We start from the raw sequence: 23352 nt of genomic DNA, 5'->3' as shown, positions 1-23352 counted from the left end.
TGACTCGCCTCGGTAAGATTTAAATAACATGGATGCCAATACATTTTGTTTTGGATGTACATTGTACATTTTATAAGCCTATTTTCGCTTAAAAAAAAAAAAAAAAAAAAAGGATTTAATGTTATGCCCGACTGTGCCTGACAAAAGTATTTTAAATTAAATGCATGCAGTCTGAAGAAGAGAGCCACCATGGACTAGGGCTGGGTTTCGATTCAAATTTCAAGAATCGATTCGATTCCGATTCTCAAGATCTTGAATCGATTATCATTATTCGATTCGATCCGATCCGATCTTCGAGATTTAGATAATGGTTTTTGAAAAAAGCATTTTTTTCCAGCTGTTACCTGAATTACAGGACTGTAGTTATGCAACATATTGATACTATTATTATAGACATTCAACTGCAAATTAATGGAGTATTGGTGGTTGTAAAGAACAATCCCCCTTCCAGAGTGTTGATACAACTGCTTTCACAAACTTGCACTGGTGTAGACAACCGAGGACGCAGAGGTAGGCTATATCAGCAGCAGTAAACCGATTATTTAGACGCGAACCTGATGTATTGTTAAAAATGACATTAAGAATTTTCCAAAAAGCTGCTACAATTCAGATGCAAATGCACCTTTATTTTTTTATTTTAATGATCAACATTTAGAACACATTTGTTCTAAGCCAGTGCAAATGTAAACAGATTGTTGGTTACTGGCTTCACAGTAAACACCCAACATTACACAGTAGAGATGCGCGGATGGGCTATTATTTCAACCGCATCACAAAACTCATCCGTCCGCACCAACGTTTTTGACCAATTTTCAAAACCGCACCCGCCCGCCATCCGCTTAATGTATGCATATATTTTTTATCTGATTGGTTATCCGCGGCTGTAACCGCCAACCGCGCATCTCTATTACACAGAATGTAAATAAAATTTGAACTTACAAAACCTTTAGAAAACCTTTGCTTTTGTCAAGCTCGTTCTCTGCATTGCTTCTGAACCCGAAATGGTGCCAGATCGCAGCTTTGAGCGTTTCTGGAGTTTTCAAAGCAACCGCTTGCTTAACGTTACTGACGTTGTTTTAATGTCCTTCCACCTCGCGCGCATGCATGAATTCAATGACGCGGCAAGTTAAAGTTCACGGGGAAAATCGATCCTCTGAGTTACGGATCGATCTTTAGAAATTAATATGAAAATCGATTCAGAATCGGTGAATCGATTTTTTTCAACACAGCCCTACCATGGACCCCTTTCTGCAAAAGCAGCAGACGTGCACCCCACAACAGGCGAATGCCCTCACTGAGTCAGTATTGCAGATGCTGATCTATGATATGAGGCCGCTCTCCATGGTCGATGGTGCTGGGTTTCAACAAATGATAGCCCAGTTCAATCCAGACTACATCCTGCCATCCAGAACCCATTTCACCCACTTGATGGAGCAGAAATACAGTACAACGTTTCTGAAGGTAATTGTTTAGAATGCACACACAGTCAGACGTATTTCATACAAAAAAAACTAAAAAAAATTAATTTAAAAGCAGTTTTATATATAAATATAAATATATCTATATCCATCTATCTATATCCATCTATCTATATCCATCTATCTATATCCATCTATCTATATCCATCTATCTATATATATATAATAGCTGAAATACATAACTTCGTTTTGGTAAAATCATAGTAGCTGCAATTATTAAAAATGTAAAACTTGTATGTTGAATAGTTTCTGTTGACATGTAGGTTTTTGCGTGTTAAATATTTTCAAAAATCAAATTTTGCGTTTAAAGGTAAAGCAGTTCCTAAAAGAGGTAAACAGCTCCATCACACTGACGTGTGATGTTTGGACCAGCCGTGCCACAGAGGCATATCTTGGAGTTTTGTATCATTTCATCACCAAAGACTGGCAAATGAAGATTTTGAACCTTGCCACTCTACCCCTGGAGGAGAGGCATACTGCTGCGAACATCATGATATGGATGGAAGAGGTGATAGAGAAATTTGACATCTTGCCTAGCAAAATTAAAGCAATAGTACATGATAACGGGTCTAACATGGTGGCGGCAGCTCGACTCCTGGAAGAAAAACACAGTTGGTCTTCAGTCCGCTGTGCTGGCCACACCCTTCAATTTATCGTCAACAGTGCCCTCAAAGAGCCCAGCATCAACAAAGCTACTGGTGCTGCAAGAAACCTAGTTGAGCACTTTAGGAGAAGTGAGCTGGCAAATTCAAAACTGAAGAAGAAGCAGCAGCAAATGAACACCACAGAGCACAAGCTGATCCAGGACGTCAGTACGCGATGGAATAGTACCCATTACATGGTAGCAAGACTCCTGGAGCAGCGCTGGCCAGTCACTGCAACTCTCTCAGAACCTGAGGTAACACCAAGAGGCAAGCACTACTTTGACCTGAAACCAGAGCAGTGGGTACTACTTGAAGAGCTGGTGCAAGGGTTAGGGCCTTTTGAATGTGCTACCGTTTTCGCGAAAGCCGTGCACTCGCCATCTTTCCATTCACTTCACTTTTGCTATTTAACCAGAGCGAATGAGACGAGTGCGGTCACGTGTGTTTTTTTTCAACGCGCCTTTGGAGAGAAATGAAAGTGACAGCTCGGTTAGTATGGGGAGTATCGATATTTCGGGATATTAGTATTGGTATCGTTCAGATATTTCAGTATCGATATTTATCGAAATATCGATATTTTTGACAACACTAGTATGTACAATGTTTTTAGGAATGGCACAAAGGTCTGTCTTTGGATCATTGTTTTCAATAAGTGCTTTTTGTCATTTGTTTTGTATCTTTGGATTATGTTGTGTTGTAAATAAATCCAAACAATCAAAAAGCCATTCTTTTTATATCTCCTCATTCTTTGTGCAAGGTTGCTCAGAATGATAGGGCCTGATAGCTCCTAATAGGGCAGTTAGGGGAGGGTCTTTGTCTTTCTGAGGTGTGAAAAGCTTACATATTAATGACATGATCACACCTCCCGCATAAAGCTTTCTCACACAAAACATGTCGTACAAATTTTAAATCAATATATTGTCTTATCTGAATGAGCAGTCAGGGCGATTTTCACATAGTTTTGGAGCAAATATTCTAGGCTACGTGATACAATTTTCAAAAGTCTTGTGAAGAAAAAATCAGTATGGGTTTCATGAGCTTATTTCAGTGAAAATTGTTTTTTGTATTTTCACAAACCACGCATAAATGTCATTATCTCAAAACTACAAACTTTTACATACATGCTGCTGATATATTATTGTAGCAGAGTTTGTGCTGAATACAGTGTAATCAGACTTTAGCCATGAAAGTGTCACAAGTAACAGAAATAAGCACAAATGTCAGAGCATGTCAGAACACCTCCAGGGCCCAGAAAACAGCTCAGACCCCAGAGGGTTAAACAAGGATTGATCTGCTGTAAAGTGTAACACCAGACCGTTGGCTTCCTCTGCGGGCATTTGTCATAACACATAATGTACATATATGTATATGTATTTTAACAGTGTTGTTCTATAAAACCATATTATAACCTGCTTTTGATCCTTGATTTGAACTAAATATTTCCTCATTGTTATTTATGTATTAGTCTTTTTAAAGGTTTAGGTCTTTGCTTAGGCCTATTTATTACTACAAAAAATATCCAATTACTTGATTAATCATCAAAATAACTGATACCAAAATAATTGTTAGTGACCATCCTAGACTTATGCTTTACAATATTTTCTGAATTACCTTATTTTGGGCTAGGTAGAAAACAACCCTGCTGACAAAAACCCAAGATAAACTGTCTGGTTGGTCTTAGCTGGTCTCCATGCCCAGTCAGTTGGTTTATCTGGCTGGTTTTAGAGGGATTTGTCCCACTTGTAGTTTTCCCTGCTGGAAAGAAAATCTAAAACTTAAAGTGTCACTCACCCTTTGCATATTCCTCCTCGATAAGTGATGATTTTCACTTCTTTCACACACCCGTACTTGGCAAAGAACTCTCTGATCTCGTTCTCGTCCACCTGATGGAAAAGTAGTGGTACACAAATCAAGTACTTGAATATAAGTACAGTAACCCTAAAAAAAAAAAAATTCTAAATCTAATCTAACTAAATCTAAAATATCTTAAACTGTGTTCCGAAGATGAACGGAGGTCTTACGGGCTTGGAACGACATGAGGGCGAGTCATTAACCTGTTAACCTGCAACCCCACTTTTGAAAAATCCCCAGAAATGACATACCCAAACTGAAACAGAAACAGTTCATGATCCCTTTGCACTAAAAGCACAAGTATGATCTCATTTGAAAGCTGACACCTGGCAGTTTATTGTAGATGTAGAATTATTGTCATAATGAAAAAAAAAAGAGTTATAGCCTTACAGTTTTGTAAAGTTATTAGAAATGTATTTTAATGAAACATTTTCATGAAAATATAATTCAAGTTGGCATTGTATCAATCTAGAAATACATTGCAGCTAAAGTCACATGTCTGAACATATTATATTTAAAATATGAAGATAAGTCTAAAACTCTGTATTTAGTCAAATGTTTTTCAAGATCATGACTATTTTGATTAGACTCTAAAATGCTACTGATGTTTAGTCATCATCTATTCAGTCTTTTGTCTCTATTGTTTTGTGGTGCAAACGAGCGCCATTTAGTCTCAGTCTCCCCATGCACATATTCACACCTCTCCAGCCCGGTTATGGCTCTAAATATGCATTTCTTTTGTCTGCATTATAATTACTAACGACTGGCTATTCATAGGGTTTCAATCCCTAATTTCTTCAGGGTTTCTGCAGGTTTCCGCAAGTCAAATTTAAGACCTTTTTAAGACATTAAGACCATAAAGATTGAAATTTAAGACCTACACAACGCATTATCCAAGTTAGATAGATAGTTACCTCGGGATCATTAGAGTATCTATCTATCTATCTATCTATCTATCTATCTATCTATCTATCTATCTATCTATCTATCTATCTATCTATCTATCTATCTATCTATCTATCTATCTAGGATTATCTGATGTGTGTGTGAGAGAGAGGGAGAGGTAGATTTTTTTTTTAATAGAAAATTGTACTTTTGCATATTATACTGTAAAAACACAATTATTGTTTATCATAACTAGAGAGGAAATGATGAGATGATTAAACAGTGACCAAAATATCACGGTTATCACAGAATCCTGTTCAAAAAGTACTAATACTACAGAATGAAGTCAATTCAACAAGTTTGATGTCGAAAAACAGCAAAAAACAAATTGATTAGCATCAATATGCACTTTATGTAAACATTAAAATACCATTCAAAATGATGGCCAGATTTTAAAAGAGTGTCTTGCAACATGTTATCTACTAAGATGTACAAGTTCAAATAAAGTTTCGACAAAAAAGGTTTTATACAAAGAAACCTCATTTCAGCCTTTACATATTTTTTTATAAAAAGAATGAGTCAAAAAAGATAAATTACTGACATTTACACATTAGCTTATATTTATTAGTAGTGTTTGGGTGCACCCCCATCCTTCATGTTGACTGAGCTTTCAATGTTGTTATGGAAAGGGGTGATTGGTTGGTTCCTGTCACATGACCTGCGGTGCGTTTGCGGCATTCTGAAAAGTTTAGATTTTTTTTTTCATCTCTTAACTTAGGGTTTTTCCCACATTGGAAATTTTTTGGCGGCCGCCAAAACGATTTTTTGTCCCACCAAAGCCTTATTTGATCTGTAATTGGGTTTTGTGAATGAAGCAGGCTACTGACGGAGTGACGGAGAGAACGATCACAGCGCCCCACCTCCGCGCGGGCACTCTCCGTCTTCAGTTCTGTCTTTGCTCTCTCCCTCGCATCAAAATCAACTGATCCTAACGGTTGGAAGACCGAATCCATGTTTCACGAGGTGCATTCGGAGAATATTTTTGCTGAATTAGCGCTGGGTGTGAATTGCCGTAAAAAAAAAAAAAAAAAAAGTTGCCTTATCTTCTCTTACAACTTGTGACGAGGATTCCGCACATGCAGCTGACATAACTTTAAATAAACGCAAAAAAAAAAAATCTATCCAGTTTGAAGTGGTTTTTTGTGTGTGTGTGTGTTGACAAATCTTTCGTGATGTCCTAACAGCCAGGATTCCCACACAGCACGTCCGCTAAAGTCCGATTCGCGACCTAATGACTCCTTTGAGCCGATTCATTATAATGAATGGTTAAAGCAATTGGTCTGCCCGTCAGTGTCTGAATCGGTGTATAACAAATCATTACTGAGAAGAACATACACATCTGAAATATGGGTGGGAGAAAAAAGTGATTCTTAGATGCATCGCAATGCGGACGTGGACGATTCTGAATCGATTCACAAATGTCAAAAAAAATCAAATCTCTAAAAAAAAAAAAGTAATATTGACGGAACGCAAAAGGCGGAACTCTAGCGGATGTGCAGTGCGGGTGCAGTGCGCGTGCAGTCTGTGGCGCGCACATAACAGACTCGCGCACTTAACAGACGCATGATGGCTGAGCGCCACATTCGAACGGCACCCTCTTTTGTTAAAAGCTAGCGTATGGAAAATTGGCAATTTCATTGTTACCTATTTAGTATTTTTTGTATGAAAGCTGCTTTCAGCAGCCTATTTAGTTTTCACATCAATATACTGTAAACCGATCTGTTATACGTACGTTGTGCTGCCCTGCAATATGTGCAATGCCAGTCACAAAAAGTTACATTTTGTCTGTGCTCTCTGCAGATGTTCATTCACTTTTTTTGTATAAGCTGTTTTTGATTGTGGTATACAGCAAACATTTCAAGTCATAACTCTATTATTTAGTTGTGAATACATAATACATATATAATACATACATAATACATAATCTATATTTTTGAACAAAAACAGTTTGTGATTTTGCTACAGCAAAATGTTTTCTTTTGTCTGAAGGATTATATTGCTCATTGGAAATAACAAGAGGATGTTGGTTAGAAGTCTATTATTAAATGCTAGAGATTCAGAATATGCTGAAGTTTGTGTTAATTTACTACAAGTACGCTGCTAGTACAGGCACACATTTATTTTCCTGTTGGTTCTTTGCAATGTTCAAATCACTTCCATTTGTTTTATTAATAAAATTAATATAGGAAGATGGAAGTAAGTTCGTTATGGGTCATCAAATACTTTGCTTTAAAAGTACCAAGTAAAAAAAAAAAAAAATCGTTAATAATCAATAATCGTTACCCTCGTAATCGAATCGTGAGGTGCCTAGAGATTCCCACCCCTAATCTGAAATGAGAAAGTAAGTGTGCTTACCTCATTTAGCAAGAGTGTTTAGTAAAATTTAGCCTTAATAATCCACAGTATGTATAGGCCTATGACAATGTGTAGTAAATTACCTAAAAAAAAACTAAAAAAAAACCACACACACTGTTTCTTTGTATTTATTTTAAATTTAACATTTATTGTCAATATTGGGCTTGCGGATCATGTGGGTACTAGGGTACTCTTTGCTGTGTGTGGATGACCATGTCGGTCAGCCACCACCGAAGACCAATTTTGACCCAGGAAAAACCCTGTTTTGTAGGCTACAACTCGATACTTTTTTGCTACTTTGTAATAACTTTCTGCGGCCAGCGTTTCTGGAAATGAACGAGGGTAAACGAAATGAAATTTAAGACCTAGGATGAAAATCTGGCCGTTTTTAAGACTTTTTAAGGCCTTAAATTTAAAGTTCAGAATTTTAGACTTTAAGACCCCGCGGAAACCCTGTTCTTTTATCAAAGTTCTCACTTCACATTTGAAACTGTATCAAATGCCCTTCTGGAATAAAGAAACATTTCAGTAAGCATTCCTATTTATAAAAAAAAAAATAATAAAAAAAAAAATAATAACTGCTAGCTGGCAGGTGCACCTGGGTCTAGCTAGTATGTTAGCTTAGCACACCATCAATACACAACAATTTATGAGATTAAAACCATGTTTGTGCTCCAAACTTACTTTATAATGCAAGTCGAGTGTTTTAAATAATCTTCTGTGATCTAATTTGGCTTCAGATAAAAAAAAAAAATCAGACAGAAAATACATTTTATAGTATTCTGCACGATGATAAAGTCTATATAGATTAGCATTACATTATAAATACAATCTATTATTATGAAAATACCTGGCATGGCTTGAACACCACAGGTAAATCAAATATCATTGCAATCATGTTTATTGTCTTCAAAACATCTTTATCTGCATGTTACAGCGATCTCAGTTAGCTGTGTATGTGTGAGGCTTCCTGGAATGTCACATGATGGCTCTTCTTCATGTGCTCCATATATGGACTATTATTGTGCATATAGCGCCCTCAAGCTGCTGGTATGGATCGAAAATACAATACATCAGTATCCAGCGCTCATAAGGATTACATCGACGCATAGGGCTGGGTACCGAGTTCGATACTTTTTAGGTACCGACCAAATTGCCTCGATACTATCGAGTATCGAAAAATAACTTCTTGTTCGGTACCAGATTTCGATACCTAAAGGGTTAACTCGTCAACGTCAGTGGTGCTCAAACAAATACATAAGAAATGCACAACGAGACACCTAAAACATACTCATATGAGACGCGCGCACACACACAAACTCGCGCACAATACTCAATGAGACGCGAGCACACACACACACACACACACACACACACACACAATACCCTAAAGATGTGGAAAAGTCGATCAAAAGTGTGGCTATATTTCTCCAGGCTCGATGCCAACAGCGCGCGATGCAGTATTTGCGGTAAAATAATTGCTGCAGAAAGTTGCTCCGTCTTCGACTGGTAAATGAAGAGATACCTTGTTGATCACTTTGACAGTGTTTATATTGCAATAATAACCTGCTGAATGTACACTGCCATTCAAAAATGTGTTGGTTAGTCAGAATTTTTCTTCATTAAGGATGCATTGAAAAAAAGAAATCAAAATCGTGAACTTAAAACGTGTGTAATGTTACAAAAGATTTCTGTTTCAAATAAATGCTGTTCTTTTGAAATTTTTATTCAACAAAGAATCATGAAAATATTTATCATAGTTTCCAAAATATTAAGCAGCACATTGTTTTCATATTTCTGAAGGATCATGTGACACTGAAGTAATGATTTTGAAAATTCAGCTTTGACATCACAGGAATAAATTACATTTTGAAATATATTCAAATAAAATTTTCAATTCTAATACTATTTCACTATGTTACAAGTTTTTTTTTGATCAAACAAATTCAGCTTTGGTGAGCATGAGCTCTTTATAAAAAAAAATAAAAAAAAGTGTTCCTTTGAGCACTGGCTAAGGAGCATGAGTCAAACTGAAAAAATAAAACCAAAGTTTTTCTGAGGTAATGTGTTATGTAATCTTGTTAAAAATGGATTTCATAAAATTGGTATCGGAAAAAGTATCGTTCAGGAACCGGTATCGAAATCAAGGTACTGGTATCTAAATTTTTTGAACGATACTATCCCTATCGACGCATGGGTATAAATTCAATAAATATTATTCCTGTCTATAGAAATCTGATGTAAACCTATGAGAATCTATCAATATTTCTCCAAATCTACACATTTTTGAGCTAAAAGCCCTGAAGGACGTTGTTTTGTCACTCGCTGTCATGACGACAGCACAGGAGTTTTTTTCTGAATGGGAGCGCTGACGCTCATAATTCATATTAAAGGTATTGACTCCAGGGTTTCCCATACATTCATTAATTTGTGGCGGCCCGCCACATATCAACGCTGACCGCCACGGATTGATTCAGATTTTTTTAAATTTAATATGGGTAAAATTGTATTTTATTCGCGCTGCTTGCTCCCCCTCTCTCTCACAAACTGACAATGGAGGCACGACTAGCCCCTCCTTCTCTTACCGCACGATCTGAATCAAAACATGAGCATGTAGAGGGCGGATTGTTGCCGGTGCTTAATGCTTATTCCCCCAGCGAAGATTCCAGAATCAATCCGGAGTTGAATGGTTAGTATAATGAACACTGTTGCTCAACATAACTCTGAGAAGTTGTCTAGATGTTAAGCGCGGTCGCGTTTCATTACAGATTCGCGCAAAACTTTTGCGATTTTTTTTTCTAAATATCCGTTACAACTATTTCGAAATGACGGCGTTTCCATTAACCGATGTTATGCGACTAAAACGTAATTTGTTCCTCTCGCGATCCGTCATTCCAAAAATCATTGCAACGGACGTTGGTAGGTTCATATCACAGCCACCAGACTAGACATTATATTATTATTATCTCCAGGTTCAGGTTGGTGTGTGTTGGTTTCTGTCCACCTCAATCTCCAGGTGTGCGTGTGTGTGTGTGTGTGTGTGTGTGTGTGTGTGTGTGTGTGTGTGTGTGTGTGTGTGTGTGTGTGTGTGTCTGAGTCTGTGTTTGTCCACCTCCAGGTCCAGTTTGGTGTGTGTGTGTGTGTGTGTGTGTGTGTGAGCCTGTGTGTGTCTGAGTATGTGTTTGGGTCTGAGTGTGTGTGAGTGTGTGTCTGTGTTTGAATCTGTGTGTGTGTGTGTGAGTCTTTTTGAATCTGTGTGTGTGTGTGTGAGTCTTTTTGAATGTGTGTGTGTGTGAGCAAAATTTGCAACAAAAAGTCTGTGGAGCACTCATAGCATAGAAAGTGTAGCAATGGCAAAGTCTTTAAGTTATCTGACACTAACTGTTGGCAATGGGAATGTGTACTTGTCAATAAAAATATATGATATATATATAAAGTTTATATATATGATGTATATATAAACATTATATATATATATATATATATATATATATATATATATATATATATATATATATATATATATATATATATATATATATATATATATATATATAAAAACTTAATCACCACAGGCGCACTGGAAACGGTTAACGACATAATTTTCATTTTTGGGTGAACCAACCCTTTAAGTGAAAAACATGATTTAATTTCACAGAATCAACTTGACTTTACACCAACACACAATTTTTATAGGTTAGATCAATACTAGCCTGACTTTGTCATACTCATATTCTAGGCAGAATGTGAGTCTGATACTGCTCCATAGAACTTTGATTATGAGGCGTGTCTTAACCGAACCAGGAAAAAAAAAACTCTGCACTCAATTGGATAGACCTACAACCAATCAGAGCAACGCAGTAAGTTCTCTTTCATTCATGATTTGTTATTTATAACTTTAAACAGAATCATCAACTGAAATCTGCGCGAATTATCAAAAATACGACACATTTATAGGACATAAAAGGGTCTCTGCGGCAAAAGTGAAAGTAAAAGCACCCGTTTCAATAAAAGGATATATCAAAGTTTATATAACAGGGTCAGGAACAGACCATACACTCGCACATCTGTATAAAACTTGAGTTTGTCAAAGGCTGGAGAAATTGTCTTAAAAAAAAAAAAAAAATTAGGCTAAGTCCTTCCACAGCAGAGAAATGAATATTATTTAATAAAAATCTATAAAAAAAGTGAGACATTGTGGCTTGATTTCTTTTATTAATATTCATTTTTCATGACCAAAATAACATTATGCACAGTGAGGAGCCTACAGGTTACAAGCTTCACATATTAGAAAAATACAATAATAAAAAAAAACACATTTTTAAGGGCTCGTCAAGGTTGTTTCAGATCAGCACCTGCAAGTGTCGCCCGTTGAGACGGGTGTCAGATTGTTTCGAAGCCTCGACACAATATGGCACATCTGCTTCAGCTGTTTCAATGTTTCACGAAGCCTCGATCTGCCTACCACCAGTTCTCTGTTCGTCTTTTAAAATTAATGCGCTGTCGTTTTCTTTTATAACAGACGCGATAGCGGAATCTAAACATCTTAATTCTCCAGCTGCAGTCATCTTTTGTTGAAAACCAATTCAACCCAAGCGCTATTTGATGACGTGGGTGATTACGTATCCGCAGATCATCTGTCCATCATCGATTAAAGCCCGCCCTGGCAATTTGATTGGCTCGGCCTTCTGGGAGCCGAGCATAATTACTCCTCAACGGATCGAGTCCAGACCGAACTTCCCGACCAAAAAAAATGTTGTGGGTGGGGTTCGGGCTGACACCCAGGCTAGATCAATACCATTGGTGAAGACGAAATATAGGATGTTTTCACTCAGGTTTGCACATAAAAAAAAGAATAAAAAAAGAAAGAATGGCAAGTACCTTTATCAGCAAGATAACCTGGACAGTTGTGCTGAATTAATGTCAGTGTTAATTTTGGCGGCCATTATTGATTTAGTCTTAGTCTTCAGACGAAAATGCTTATTGATCTTAGTCACATTTTAGTCATTTTGTCTTTCATAGTTTTAGTCTAGTTTTAGTTGATGAAAAGTCATTGCATTTTTTGTCAACTTTTAGTCATTACTTTAAGTCAAACCTCAGTTACCGACATTCATTTTGGTAGCTATTTTATATGTAGTCTTTATTAAAAATGTCATTATAATTTTTCTTTCTAGGCCAATTCAATTAAGCTTATGAGAAATTAGAATCAAGGAAACAGGATGTGTATTGACACTGCACTCTTTAGCAGTAGCACTTGTACAAATTTGCACAGCCTATCCCTTTTCCTTAGTTCAGTGGTTCTCCAATTTTTTAGAGTGCCGTACCCCCTGAAGCATTTAACGTCCTTCTGTCCCCTTTCTTCCACTTAAGCCTTGTTTATACTTTCACCGTAGCGCGAGACTCCGCACACTGCGCGCACCTGCCCAAATGGACGAGGAGTTTATACTCGACGCGTAATAAACGACAGTAATTCTCTTCTTAACCATCAGGAATCAACGGTGAGAAGAAAGCTACACACGTGACAATGTTTATTTTAGTACACCACCACCAATACCACACTACAAAAAGAATCGTGTAAAAACCCAGTAAACCCTGAGATTATTACTTGTGACAATAAAACAAAATATATGGATATGAGAATGTGTATACAATAACTAAATTAATGATCTCTTACTAGGGATGCTCATATTGACCGTTTAACCGTTAACCGAAAGTAAAAATTGACCGATTAATACTATCAGTTAAACGGTTTAAAACGTTTTTTTTTTTTTTTTTTTTTTTGCTGCATGGTTTAAAAATAAAATACTATATAGCTTATATTTATTAACTCAAGGAGCGCGTCGACGCGCAACCACACACGTCTCTGGCGAGACGTTACCTGTGTATTCACGGGACATATGTCCCATCGGAGAGGGTGTTTTCTGCCGCGGGTCTAATGGCGTGTTCACACCAAACGCAAATGTAATTATTTGCGCGAGTAGATTACATACAAAGTCAATGCATAGACGCGAATTCGCGCCGGGAAAAGCTCGATAATCGCCTCAATCGCGTCTTCCGCGCAAGTTGAAAAATTTCAACTCGAGCGGAAAATTCGGGTGAAGACGGTGAAGTTCACCGAGTTGAGTGCGCCTCTGGATGGTGCTGTGAACCCAGACACGTCGGCGTTTGGCTTTCCTCCGTATTTGGGACTTCCACAACAAGTAAAGAGCAGCAATATAATTTATTTCAGACATGACGGAAAAATTATGGCAGAAAGAAATTGTGTTGTTGTTGATGACACTCGGGATATTTATTCGCGAGTGACGCGAAAAACAAGAAAAACATCCCGCGAGTAATCTAGAGCGAGTAAATAACGCGATGCGAACTATACACTCGCGTTTGACTGTCAACAGGCTGCGCTCCAAACTGACCCCACATCACGTTATGTTGCTTTTTTAAAATAAAAATTAGACAAGGTGTTGAAGTAGGGCTGCTATTTTTATATACTTTTCATATAATGAAACAGCAGATGAAATTAGAAAATAAATTTTTTTATTTAAACAAATATGAAACTAAATCATTTTCTTTAATGACTAGGCTTCAAGTAGGCCTATTAGGCTACAGTAAAAAGAAATTTAATGTCGGAGCGGGATTTCAGCGAACAGTCTTACCGGTGAGCATGTGCATCGAACAATCATCGAATATTATTTTGCTTGATATGCCAGTCCTTAATATTTGGTGTTTTAAATGCCTGTTTGAGGTCTCTGTGAAAGTTTTAAACCAGTCTTTTAGTGCCACTTTCAGAGCGGTCACATCCGTAACATTTTATGTTCTGTGGAGAGCCTTCTTCATCCAGTTAAAAAAAAGTTCAAAAAGTTAACTTTTTTTGTGTCACGTCCATTAGGGCTGGGCGATATGACGATATTATCGTATCGCGATTATCGCGATGTCGATTATAACAGTCTGTTTCCAGACGATAATCGTCAATATAAAAAAATGGCATTTCTCACATAGCCCTATAGTTATACACATTTATTCACATGCAATAACATGAATGAAATTATTTTTATAGGCAAGTTAGTAGGATTACGAATAGAAAATCGATTCTTCTTGATAGCATTCTTTAAGCGCAAGAGGACACGTCTGCATGCGCGCTGTTTTCTGAGCTGCGCACTCACAAAGCGCGCAAAGAGCCGCCTCTCATATAGTGCATGGACACATACACAATTATATCTCACAATTATCCTTCTAGTTCATTGATAGTAGAGGTCGACCGATTCATCGGTTTTGCCGATTAATCGGCACCGATAGTTGATTGGTGGAACTATCGTTATCGGCAAAAATACATACCGATAGTTTTTCCTGGTTGCGTCTGTTGCTGGAGCGGCTGAGAAGTGCGCGCTGTCATTCATTACACAGTAAGAGAGAGCTGAGAAGGCTCTGCTGGCATCATGCAGTACAAGAGCGGCCTCTAGAGGTGTAATAAAAACTATCGCTGATGCCTCGTGTTGTTTATTTCCACACGTGATTCTGCGTGCTGCACTGAGAGCACACGCTGCGTGGAGAGCGCTCAGATGCGCGTTTAACCCACCAACAGCTAAAAGGTATTTTTCATATCATTTTAAAGCGATTAATTTGTTGACTAAATGCTGCATTAGTAGAGAAAGAACAGCACAACAGTTTGTTTGTTTGCCTTCGAGGCTGAGAGGACGCTAACATTATTACCAGTACCTCAAGTGGTTAAAACACAGACAAAAATAAACTAAGTCCGAACCGAATGTTTAATGTCACAATTGTTAACATCTATTTGCATTAGTTTATATCCAGCTAGTCACTTTTATGCATTAAATATGCAGAGAAGTTGCATATTTAAAGCTAGAGATGTAAGATAGCAAACTGATATGTCAGCCGACAGAAACATAAATCAGAAAAGCATTCGATTTCGGTTATTTTTTCATCATCACTTTAATATGTATTTTGTTATTTTGATTAGATAATCATCAAGTGTTTATAAAATAGAAGCAAAAGTGTGAGACTATACATGTAATATTTATGTCATTTCAATGCTCTGGCGTTGTAGATATTTAAAGTTGGCCATCTTTAAGCATGACTGTTTGGATTTATATGAAATGATAACACTTACAATAAAATTCCATATGTAACATTAACTATGGTTAATAACTGCTGTATAAGGATTGTTCATTGTTTGTTTGTTAATTAACATGTACTAATACATTTTTAAATTAAGGTTTTTATTTGTTTACCATTTGTTAACCATCAAACTAACATGAATGATCAAGGTGCAATTTGTTTTTATCCAGTATCAATTTTAAAAACTATCGGTTCATTAATCGGTTATCGGCAAGTATGGCCCAACCTAGCTATCGTTATCGGTAAAATCCACTATCGGTCGACCTCTAATTGATAGCATCAAATAAACATCAGAAGAATTTTGGTTTCAACCACGGAAAGACGTAGGTAGGCCTACACCTTTTTTCCAAGTTCAAATATCCCCGTAAACAGTTGGTTTTGTCTTAAACGGTTGAGAAAGAAAAACAGTATAGGCCTATGTCTATTGAATCAGTGCATTATCAGCCTATACTCGCTGCCACCATTAATGTTGATCAAAGCACAAAAGAAAAAGAAAATCACTCAATGAACTTTTGTAACTTTAATTGGCATAATATTTTATTTGCCTGTTGTTCGGTGCTGACCGCTCCAACGGCAACAATAGTCTGTGTATGCGACCTCAGGGTATCTGCACATTTTTGATCAACAAATTTAATGACTTTTAAGACCTTTTTAAGACCTTCAAGAATAAAAATTAAGACCATTACCAGGGCCTGAATTTCATTTTGGAAAATGGGGGGGAAATCCCCCCTTAGGTGATTCTTATGGGGGGGAATTTTTAATTTGAGGGGGGAGTTTAGACTTTTTTTTTAATTACATTTATCTCGCCTAAATGTATGCTTAGCCTACTCATTGCATTTTTACAATGGGGTCATTTTGTTCTTAAGAATTTACACAACTCAAGGAAGCTTGATTTCAATCTTTGAATTAAATTGAAAAAAGTAGCACAAATAAATACAATAGAATAAAGATATCAATAAAGAGAAATAAAGAGAAAAGTTTTTGCTTAGGTCTAAAACTAGTAGGCTATTCAGAAATACTACAGAGACTGAATAAAGTAGCCTAATCAAATGTAAAATAACACTGGGTAGTATTTTAGTCCTGACTAAATTAAATTCATAGGCTATTAATCCTGATTCCTTAAAATGAAAGCTATGTTTTGTTGTTTTGACAAACAAATTAATGACAGACACATATGGCTGCTGTCCCTTTAAGAGCTAGTGCACGGATCCTGTTTTCATTATACGGTCACGTGCGATTTATGCTTATTTAAGACATAACCGACTGTGTTTAGATTAGAGGATACTCTCCAAGACCGAAATTGACATCATTTTCTTATGTTTTTGACTGTTAAAGCGATTTATAATCCACGAAAAATAACTTTTGTTACCCGCGAGCTGTTTGTGAGGCTGCTTTACTCTATGTATGTGTGCAGAGAAAAAAGCATCTCTCAGACAGCGCGCAAGTACCGAAGAGTTTAAAATCGCGTGACTGTTTAAACTGGTGAGACTTGAAAAGACGTGCAAATGGTAAACTTAAGTTACTCGTGATGCAATGCTGGCCCGATCGACTCCCGAAACGCGAGAGTGTATTTCCGCCGCCTGCTGCGCGCTTAACGATTGCATTGTGCAACCCATTTTGAGAGACGCGAGATAGAAGACGCAGCGCCGCTGAATCACTCACGCTGTTTGTGAAATTGCGTCTCGCAGACAGTTTTAAAATGACTGATTTGATTTTCCATCTGCGTGGATTAATTTACTAATACAACCTGAACCTACATGCTAAAGTGAATCAATGTTTGCGGGAATTTCCCGCATTATAAATGGGAGACCTGCGGGAATGATAAAAAATATGCGCAATACCCGCAATCCCGCACCGAAATTCAAGCCCTGATTACCACGGAAAAAAAAAATATATATAAAAATGACACTCTAGGGTGTTCAGGTTAACAAAGCACATTTGTATTTGAGCAACAGTGCAAATAGTCTTAATAGCCTTTGGTGGTCCAATTCATGCTTTCGTCAAACATGACAACGAAGCTGCCTTGATTCACACTTGACAGAAGTCCCCTTTTTATGTACTGAACAAGTCCAAATCGAGTAAGAGAAGAGGTTTTGTCCCTGCCACAACTAAATGTTTTTGCACATAGGAGTGTGCAAAACCCACAGCATTTCAGCTTTCAGTGTATTAGTTGGGGAGAATATAAAATGGTGCCCCAAAGACACCAACGCGGCTGTAATGTTAGCCTCAGGGCCGTAGCCTAGCCATCATTTCAAAAGTGAGGGGGACAGAATAACTACCAATTCTTTTTTCAGGCTTGTTGACAGGTTTTTCCTTAAAGGTGCTGTATGTAGTTTTTAGCGGCCTCTAGCTGTGATGTTTCAGATTGCAACCAATAAGTTTACAAGCGCGTGCTCTTACGCGTGCTCGAATTTATGAGCGAGCACTGTGGGAACCGGCCAGACTGAGACGCAACCGGACGTAACACACAAAGCATCCCACAACATGCTGGAAACAGGTAAACTCCCACTCCAACGTTAAAATAATAGGCTACTTTTATCAGCTTGACGTTGAACTAATGCTCCATACTCGTACCATGATAAGTATGGATCCTATCAACCGTGCCAAATTTTGCCACTGGGAAATTACACGCAAAACTGTCACATCCATAACGCCAACTCAATGCCATGGTATTGAGTTGGCGTTATGGATGTGACAGTTTTGCGTGGAATTGCCCCACTGCAAGCACTACTTCACATTTTCTTCAGGAAATGTACATTCTAGGTTTGTAGATAAGGTTTCTCCATTATTCAAATGTCCTGCCGATGTTGATCCGTGTTTTTTACCCGAAGTTCATCCGATTCACGTCTGGCCTTTAATACGAGCTTCAGCAGAAAAAACGTTTTTTGTTGTTTTTTATCAATATGTGGAGTTTGTGTTGGAGTCTGTGTTTTGCTGGGCGCAGGTCGTTTCTTAGTGTTATCAGACATGTCATAAGTTGCATAAGTCATAAGTCCATGTCATAAGTTGCAGTGTCGTCGCTGTTGAGTGCAAAGTCAGTAGGCTAGACGAGGCGAGAGGCTCGGGAGCGCGCATGCAGGTGACGTCACTGGCGGTAAATCCGACCCGGGACCTTCACATAAAAATAAGAATACTTGCTTTCAGAGGTAATAGCAAAACCCGCAAAGTGGATCATTTTAATGTGAGATTACAACCCCTTCACACACAGGCAATAAAAAAAATGATTCGTTTTGGTTGAAAAGCTACATACAGCACCTTTAATTGGCTTAAAATGCTATTTATTTTTAAAGCAATACAACAGAAAAAAAGAAATGCAGATGTTCAGTATACCGTATACTTTATAGGCTATAAAAAAGTATAGTTATACTTCATATACTTATGGTAAAATCCTGATCATGTATTTTACTAGTTAATAAAGTAAGCTAATAAAAAGAAAATTTTGTACATTTTAAAGATAAATTCATTAATCTGGTGCACTTTGAGTCACTCGAATCCACTGTTAAAAATAAATAATCCACCGGCCAACCGCCCAAACCTAACGTTATATATTCTCTGATTTAGATATCTGCATCTGATCATTGCATTACAATTATTTAAATGATCAGTGTTAAGCATTATAATATGGTAAAATCACACTGAATTAAGCTGATTTAAAAAATAACATTTACTTAAAATAAAAGTTGTTATTTTGGGCAAAAATACATTTCCTTAATAGCCTAGCAGAGTCTTACTAAAACTTTCCAATTGCAAACCTTTTAAAACTACTTCAAAAGATATTACGAATAAAAACAGTTAGTGAATATTTTAAATTTACAACAAAACTTGTTAATTATTCAACAAGAGAAATAGGCTGAGTTATCCGCATTGTGCAACACAATTCGAATACTACATGAATTATAGATGACAACTTACTTGCAGTGCTTGACTTTTGTGAATAAGGAGTGAAGAGTTTTTTTGCCGTTTTGAACTCATTGCGACCTCTATGAAAATTATTCGGCGCGGCCACGCGGTTGCGTGCATTTGGGCGTGATGCACGAGTGACTGATTACCATGGAAACGTGAAAGTCACGTATGTAGATAGACTATCCTTGACTTTTTGGATAAAAAATCTCAATGTAGGCAAACAGCTGAATGGGGACAGTTGTTGCCTGACCGTCGCGCTTGTGCTTCTCCCCTTTCATATGCGCGTCAAGGGCTTTGCAGCCCACCGCATTTCGTATACCGTCGTTTTTTTGTAACCAGCCGCTATATTTCTCATCATTGAGCCAGTTATCATTAAATTTGCACTTCCCTATCTTAGCTCGCGTCTGCCACTAAACTTCTTCGTCTGTTTCTATGACAGGCCTACGGAAAACACGTACTGCCCCCTAAATGGTGTGTGATACCTGTGCTATAGGCACACGCTACTTTTTACTGTCTTTAGACAGGGACGTGCACTGGTGAAATGGAAAATACCGGTAGTTTCTCCCGACAAAAGGAGAAACTCCGCCAGATGAAATTTAATGCCACTCTTCAAAAATTAGTGAAATTTAATACATTTTAAGACCTTAAAAAACGTATATTTTATTTAAGACGTTTTAAGACTTTTTAAGGACCCGCGGGGACCCTGGACCTTGAGATGTGTTCCCTGTCAAACATCATTTATCCTTAGTTTCATAATTTTGTTAAACATTTATTCTAGATTTCTTGATCTTTATGATTTTTTTTAAAAAATGTATTAGTATGCTACTCGTTTTATACAAATTTGTTCTGCAGACGAAAATATTAAACTACGGTTAATTCAGAATAGCAGAGATATCAATTTTTTTTTTTTTAAATTATATAATCAAATAGCCTAAGCCTATTTTATTTTGTTTTGCAGGCTAATAAAACTTCATCAGAAATACAAATGGTAGAAGTAACTTTACCCGTTTCTGAATATTAATTTAAATGTTGCACATAATAAATAGGCCTAATCAAAAAGCACAAACATGCTTTTTGAAACATGAAAATTAAAATGTCGTTATACTGCAAACGGATGAAGAAACGGTGTTGCTTTGAATATTTCATGCACGCGTTCGGAGTTTACATTGTTGGTAGCTCCTTTACAGTAGGCTATATTGGGAGCATTATACTTTGCTTTAGATAAAAAATAAACCAAAAAATATATAATTTAATGACTTCTGTTTCTAAATAAATAGTAAAGCAGTCATTTTTATTTCGTAAGTGGCTTAAGGTGACCTTGGAACTCTAAAACAAAAACTTTTTTGCTCATGCGAACGAAACTATTCAATTTTAATTCCTAACTTTAGACAAATAAATATATTATAGTTTGAATACAAGTTTAAAAACAGCGCTACACATAATAATTAGGAAATTAAACCGCCAAAAAAAAGAAAGAAACATCAGACCTTATGAAAAAAGAAAAAGAAAAGGCAAGACACCTTGCTATAACATCAACATGCATTCACCATTCTTACAATCACCAAATTGTGCTCTGTTCAGTTCAGTTGTATTTAACATTTCTCCTCGCAAAATGAAATTCGTTTCAAACACAGATGCGATAAGAACAGTATGGAAATGATTAGCAACACTAACATAACAGTAAAGCTAATGTTTTATGCTCGTTTAAGGTCAAACTAACCAAAGTAAAACCTTTAACTTCTCTATTAAATTAAACTAACTAAATCACAGGCTATCATTTGATAAAGTGCAGCCAAACTCAACTTTTTTTTTTTTAAAGGCGATTATATGGGTATTAATATTTTTTACATATCGCCCAGCCCTAACGTTCATGTGTACTTCCCTCATATTAAATATAAAACGCATGTGTAGACTGATATTTTTCTAATATCTAGACTCCTTTATTACGGGAGTATGGATATAAACAGACGTTTCAATATATTGGTATAAAATGCATTTTCTGAGACTTTATATTTCAAGTTTTGACTGCAAATGTCACATCCATAACGTTGGAATTGCCCAATAGTAATTTAAAGATGTGGTAGCATTGGATCTGGACAGGAAGGATAACTCTGGGAGTCGGAAGGGGTGTGTTGCGATTCTGCCTTCTCACACTGGTTTCTGCCTCTGATTTCGGTTTCATATCGCATATGGTTACAGCCCTAGCCTGAAGACCAAGATAAATTAATCAATCGTTTCTGTTTCTCATAATTTGGGCTTTTCCTTGCATTGCATTTTTTTTCTTATTCTAAATACGATCAACATTCGATGTGTTTGGGGAATTTGGCTAACATGTAACATTTTAAATACATTCTGCTGAAATGAACGAAATGACTCAAAAAAAGATTCGTTCATTTTGATGAACGAGATACAAAGATCCAAGTCAGTAAAATGATCCGAACTTCCCACTACTAGTTGGTTCGCTTTTAATTTGTCCTACAGTGGGTTTTTTTCTACTTTACCACAGTAAAAATGTGAATATAATAGGCCTGATACCTTTTTGCTTGCACATCAAATTCTATTTAATACAGTTTGTGCTTGTTAATATGGTAAGGTGCGTCAAGTTTATTTGTATAGCGCATTTCACACACTTTTAGTTTTGCTTTCTCTGGCAGCACAAAATCAAACATAGCCTAAATGTCTTGACACTGCAGAAGATAAAATTCACTCTTCAGACCTTTTACAACAAGTGTCAGTTTCTTGGAACATCAGGAGAAAACGAAGATATTAGAAAAGTCTTTCCTGCTCGTGTCCCACATACCTCTCAAAGTGTATAGCCTACCGCTCTGCAACAAATCTTTGTTGGGTTACCAATACTTAGGCTATTTCAATGTTTTACAGGCATAGTGTGGTGTTTCACTACTAAAATAAAATTTCCTTATATAGAATAAAATAAATTGTAATAGGCTAAATAGAACAAGGTAACGTTAGGCAGGCTAGCACAATTAGCGCAGCTCACATTTCAATAAACGTGACGTCCCAGTAAAAACTCACGTTTGAGTTAACAAGCTCCTATATTTTGCAGTAGATTGGATTGATAATAGATTGATAGATTGATAATAATGGGTAAAAGGCAAATACATTTTGTTTCTGTTATTCTATTTTCCACAATGTCAAAGATGCGGCTTATCAAAATACAAGCTTAAGTAATTATTTAAATTACATTTAATTTATACAGTGAAGACTAATTTGACATTTTGATTATTCAATTTCTGTACCAGAACACTGTTAGATTTACCTGAAAAACAAAGCACTGGTTATTTCAACTGTATCTTTCTTCTATTGTATTTATCTATGCTTATATAATTTATTATTTTCTATGCAGATCCACTCCCTTATAAAAGAGCTATTCAAGTCATCTGGTGAAATTGTTTTTTTATATCGCAATATATATATATATATATATATATATATATATATATATATATATATATATATATATATATATATATGTGGAAAAAAATATATTGCAATGTAGATGTGTTCCAATATTGTGCAGCCCTACTGTTTATTGCAAAGATATCCAATTATGATAATCATTTAAATTCAATATCTAAATATTAACATGTTATTGTATTGTTTTATAGGGTAACGTTACATAGATCCAAAGTAACTAGTAACTAGCTACTTGAACATTTTTTTTTTATTGGATCATTTTTACTCTTACTCAAGTAACTAACTACAAAGATTATTACTTTTACTTTGAGTAAATATTTCTACAAGTACTTGTACTTTTACTCGAGTACAGTTTTTGGATACTCTAGCCACCTCTGCTGTGTACTAGGGCCTAGGCAGTAAGCAGTGAGTCAGTGTGCCGTTCCGAACATAGATTCGGTTATCATAAATGAATCATCAGCTCGTTCATGAATCGGACACCGCTCTTGCTCATGGGTGGCGATTTCTTCAGCTCGAAACAACAAGGAACGTTTTTAGAAAATGTAACGTTAGTGGAGTAAAAAGCAATGTAAATGTGTTCCAATATTGTGCAGCCCTACTGTTTATTGCAA

At 36.6% G+C, this 23352-nt stretch overlaps 1 protein-coding gene across 4 annotated transcripts in view; it reads right to left on the bottom strand.

Annotated features, from left to right (window-relative positions):
- Positions 1-23352, bottom strand: part of dazl (deleted in azoospermia-like) — a 66782-nt gene that overhangs the window by 42365 nt on the left and 1065 nt on the right. For all 4 annotated transcript variants that reach the window (XM_081377319.1, XM_081377320.1, XM_081377317.1 and 1 more), the window contains exon 3: positions 3914-4005. In XM_081377319.1, coding sequence (XP_081233445.1) covers positions 3914-4005 — 92 coding nt within the window. The remainder of the gene's footprint in view (positions 1-3913; positions 4006-23352) is intronic.

This window comes from Scardinius erythrophthalmus (genome assembly GCF_964197995.2).
Source record: "Scardinius erythrophthalmus genome assembly, chromosome: 10".
NCBI lineage: Eukaryota > Metazoa > Chordata > Actinopteri > Cypriniformes > Leuciscidae > Scardinius > Scardinius erythrophthalmus.
This window is presented reverse-complemented; position numbering and strand designations above follow the sequence as displayed.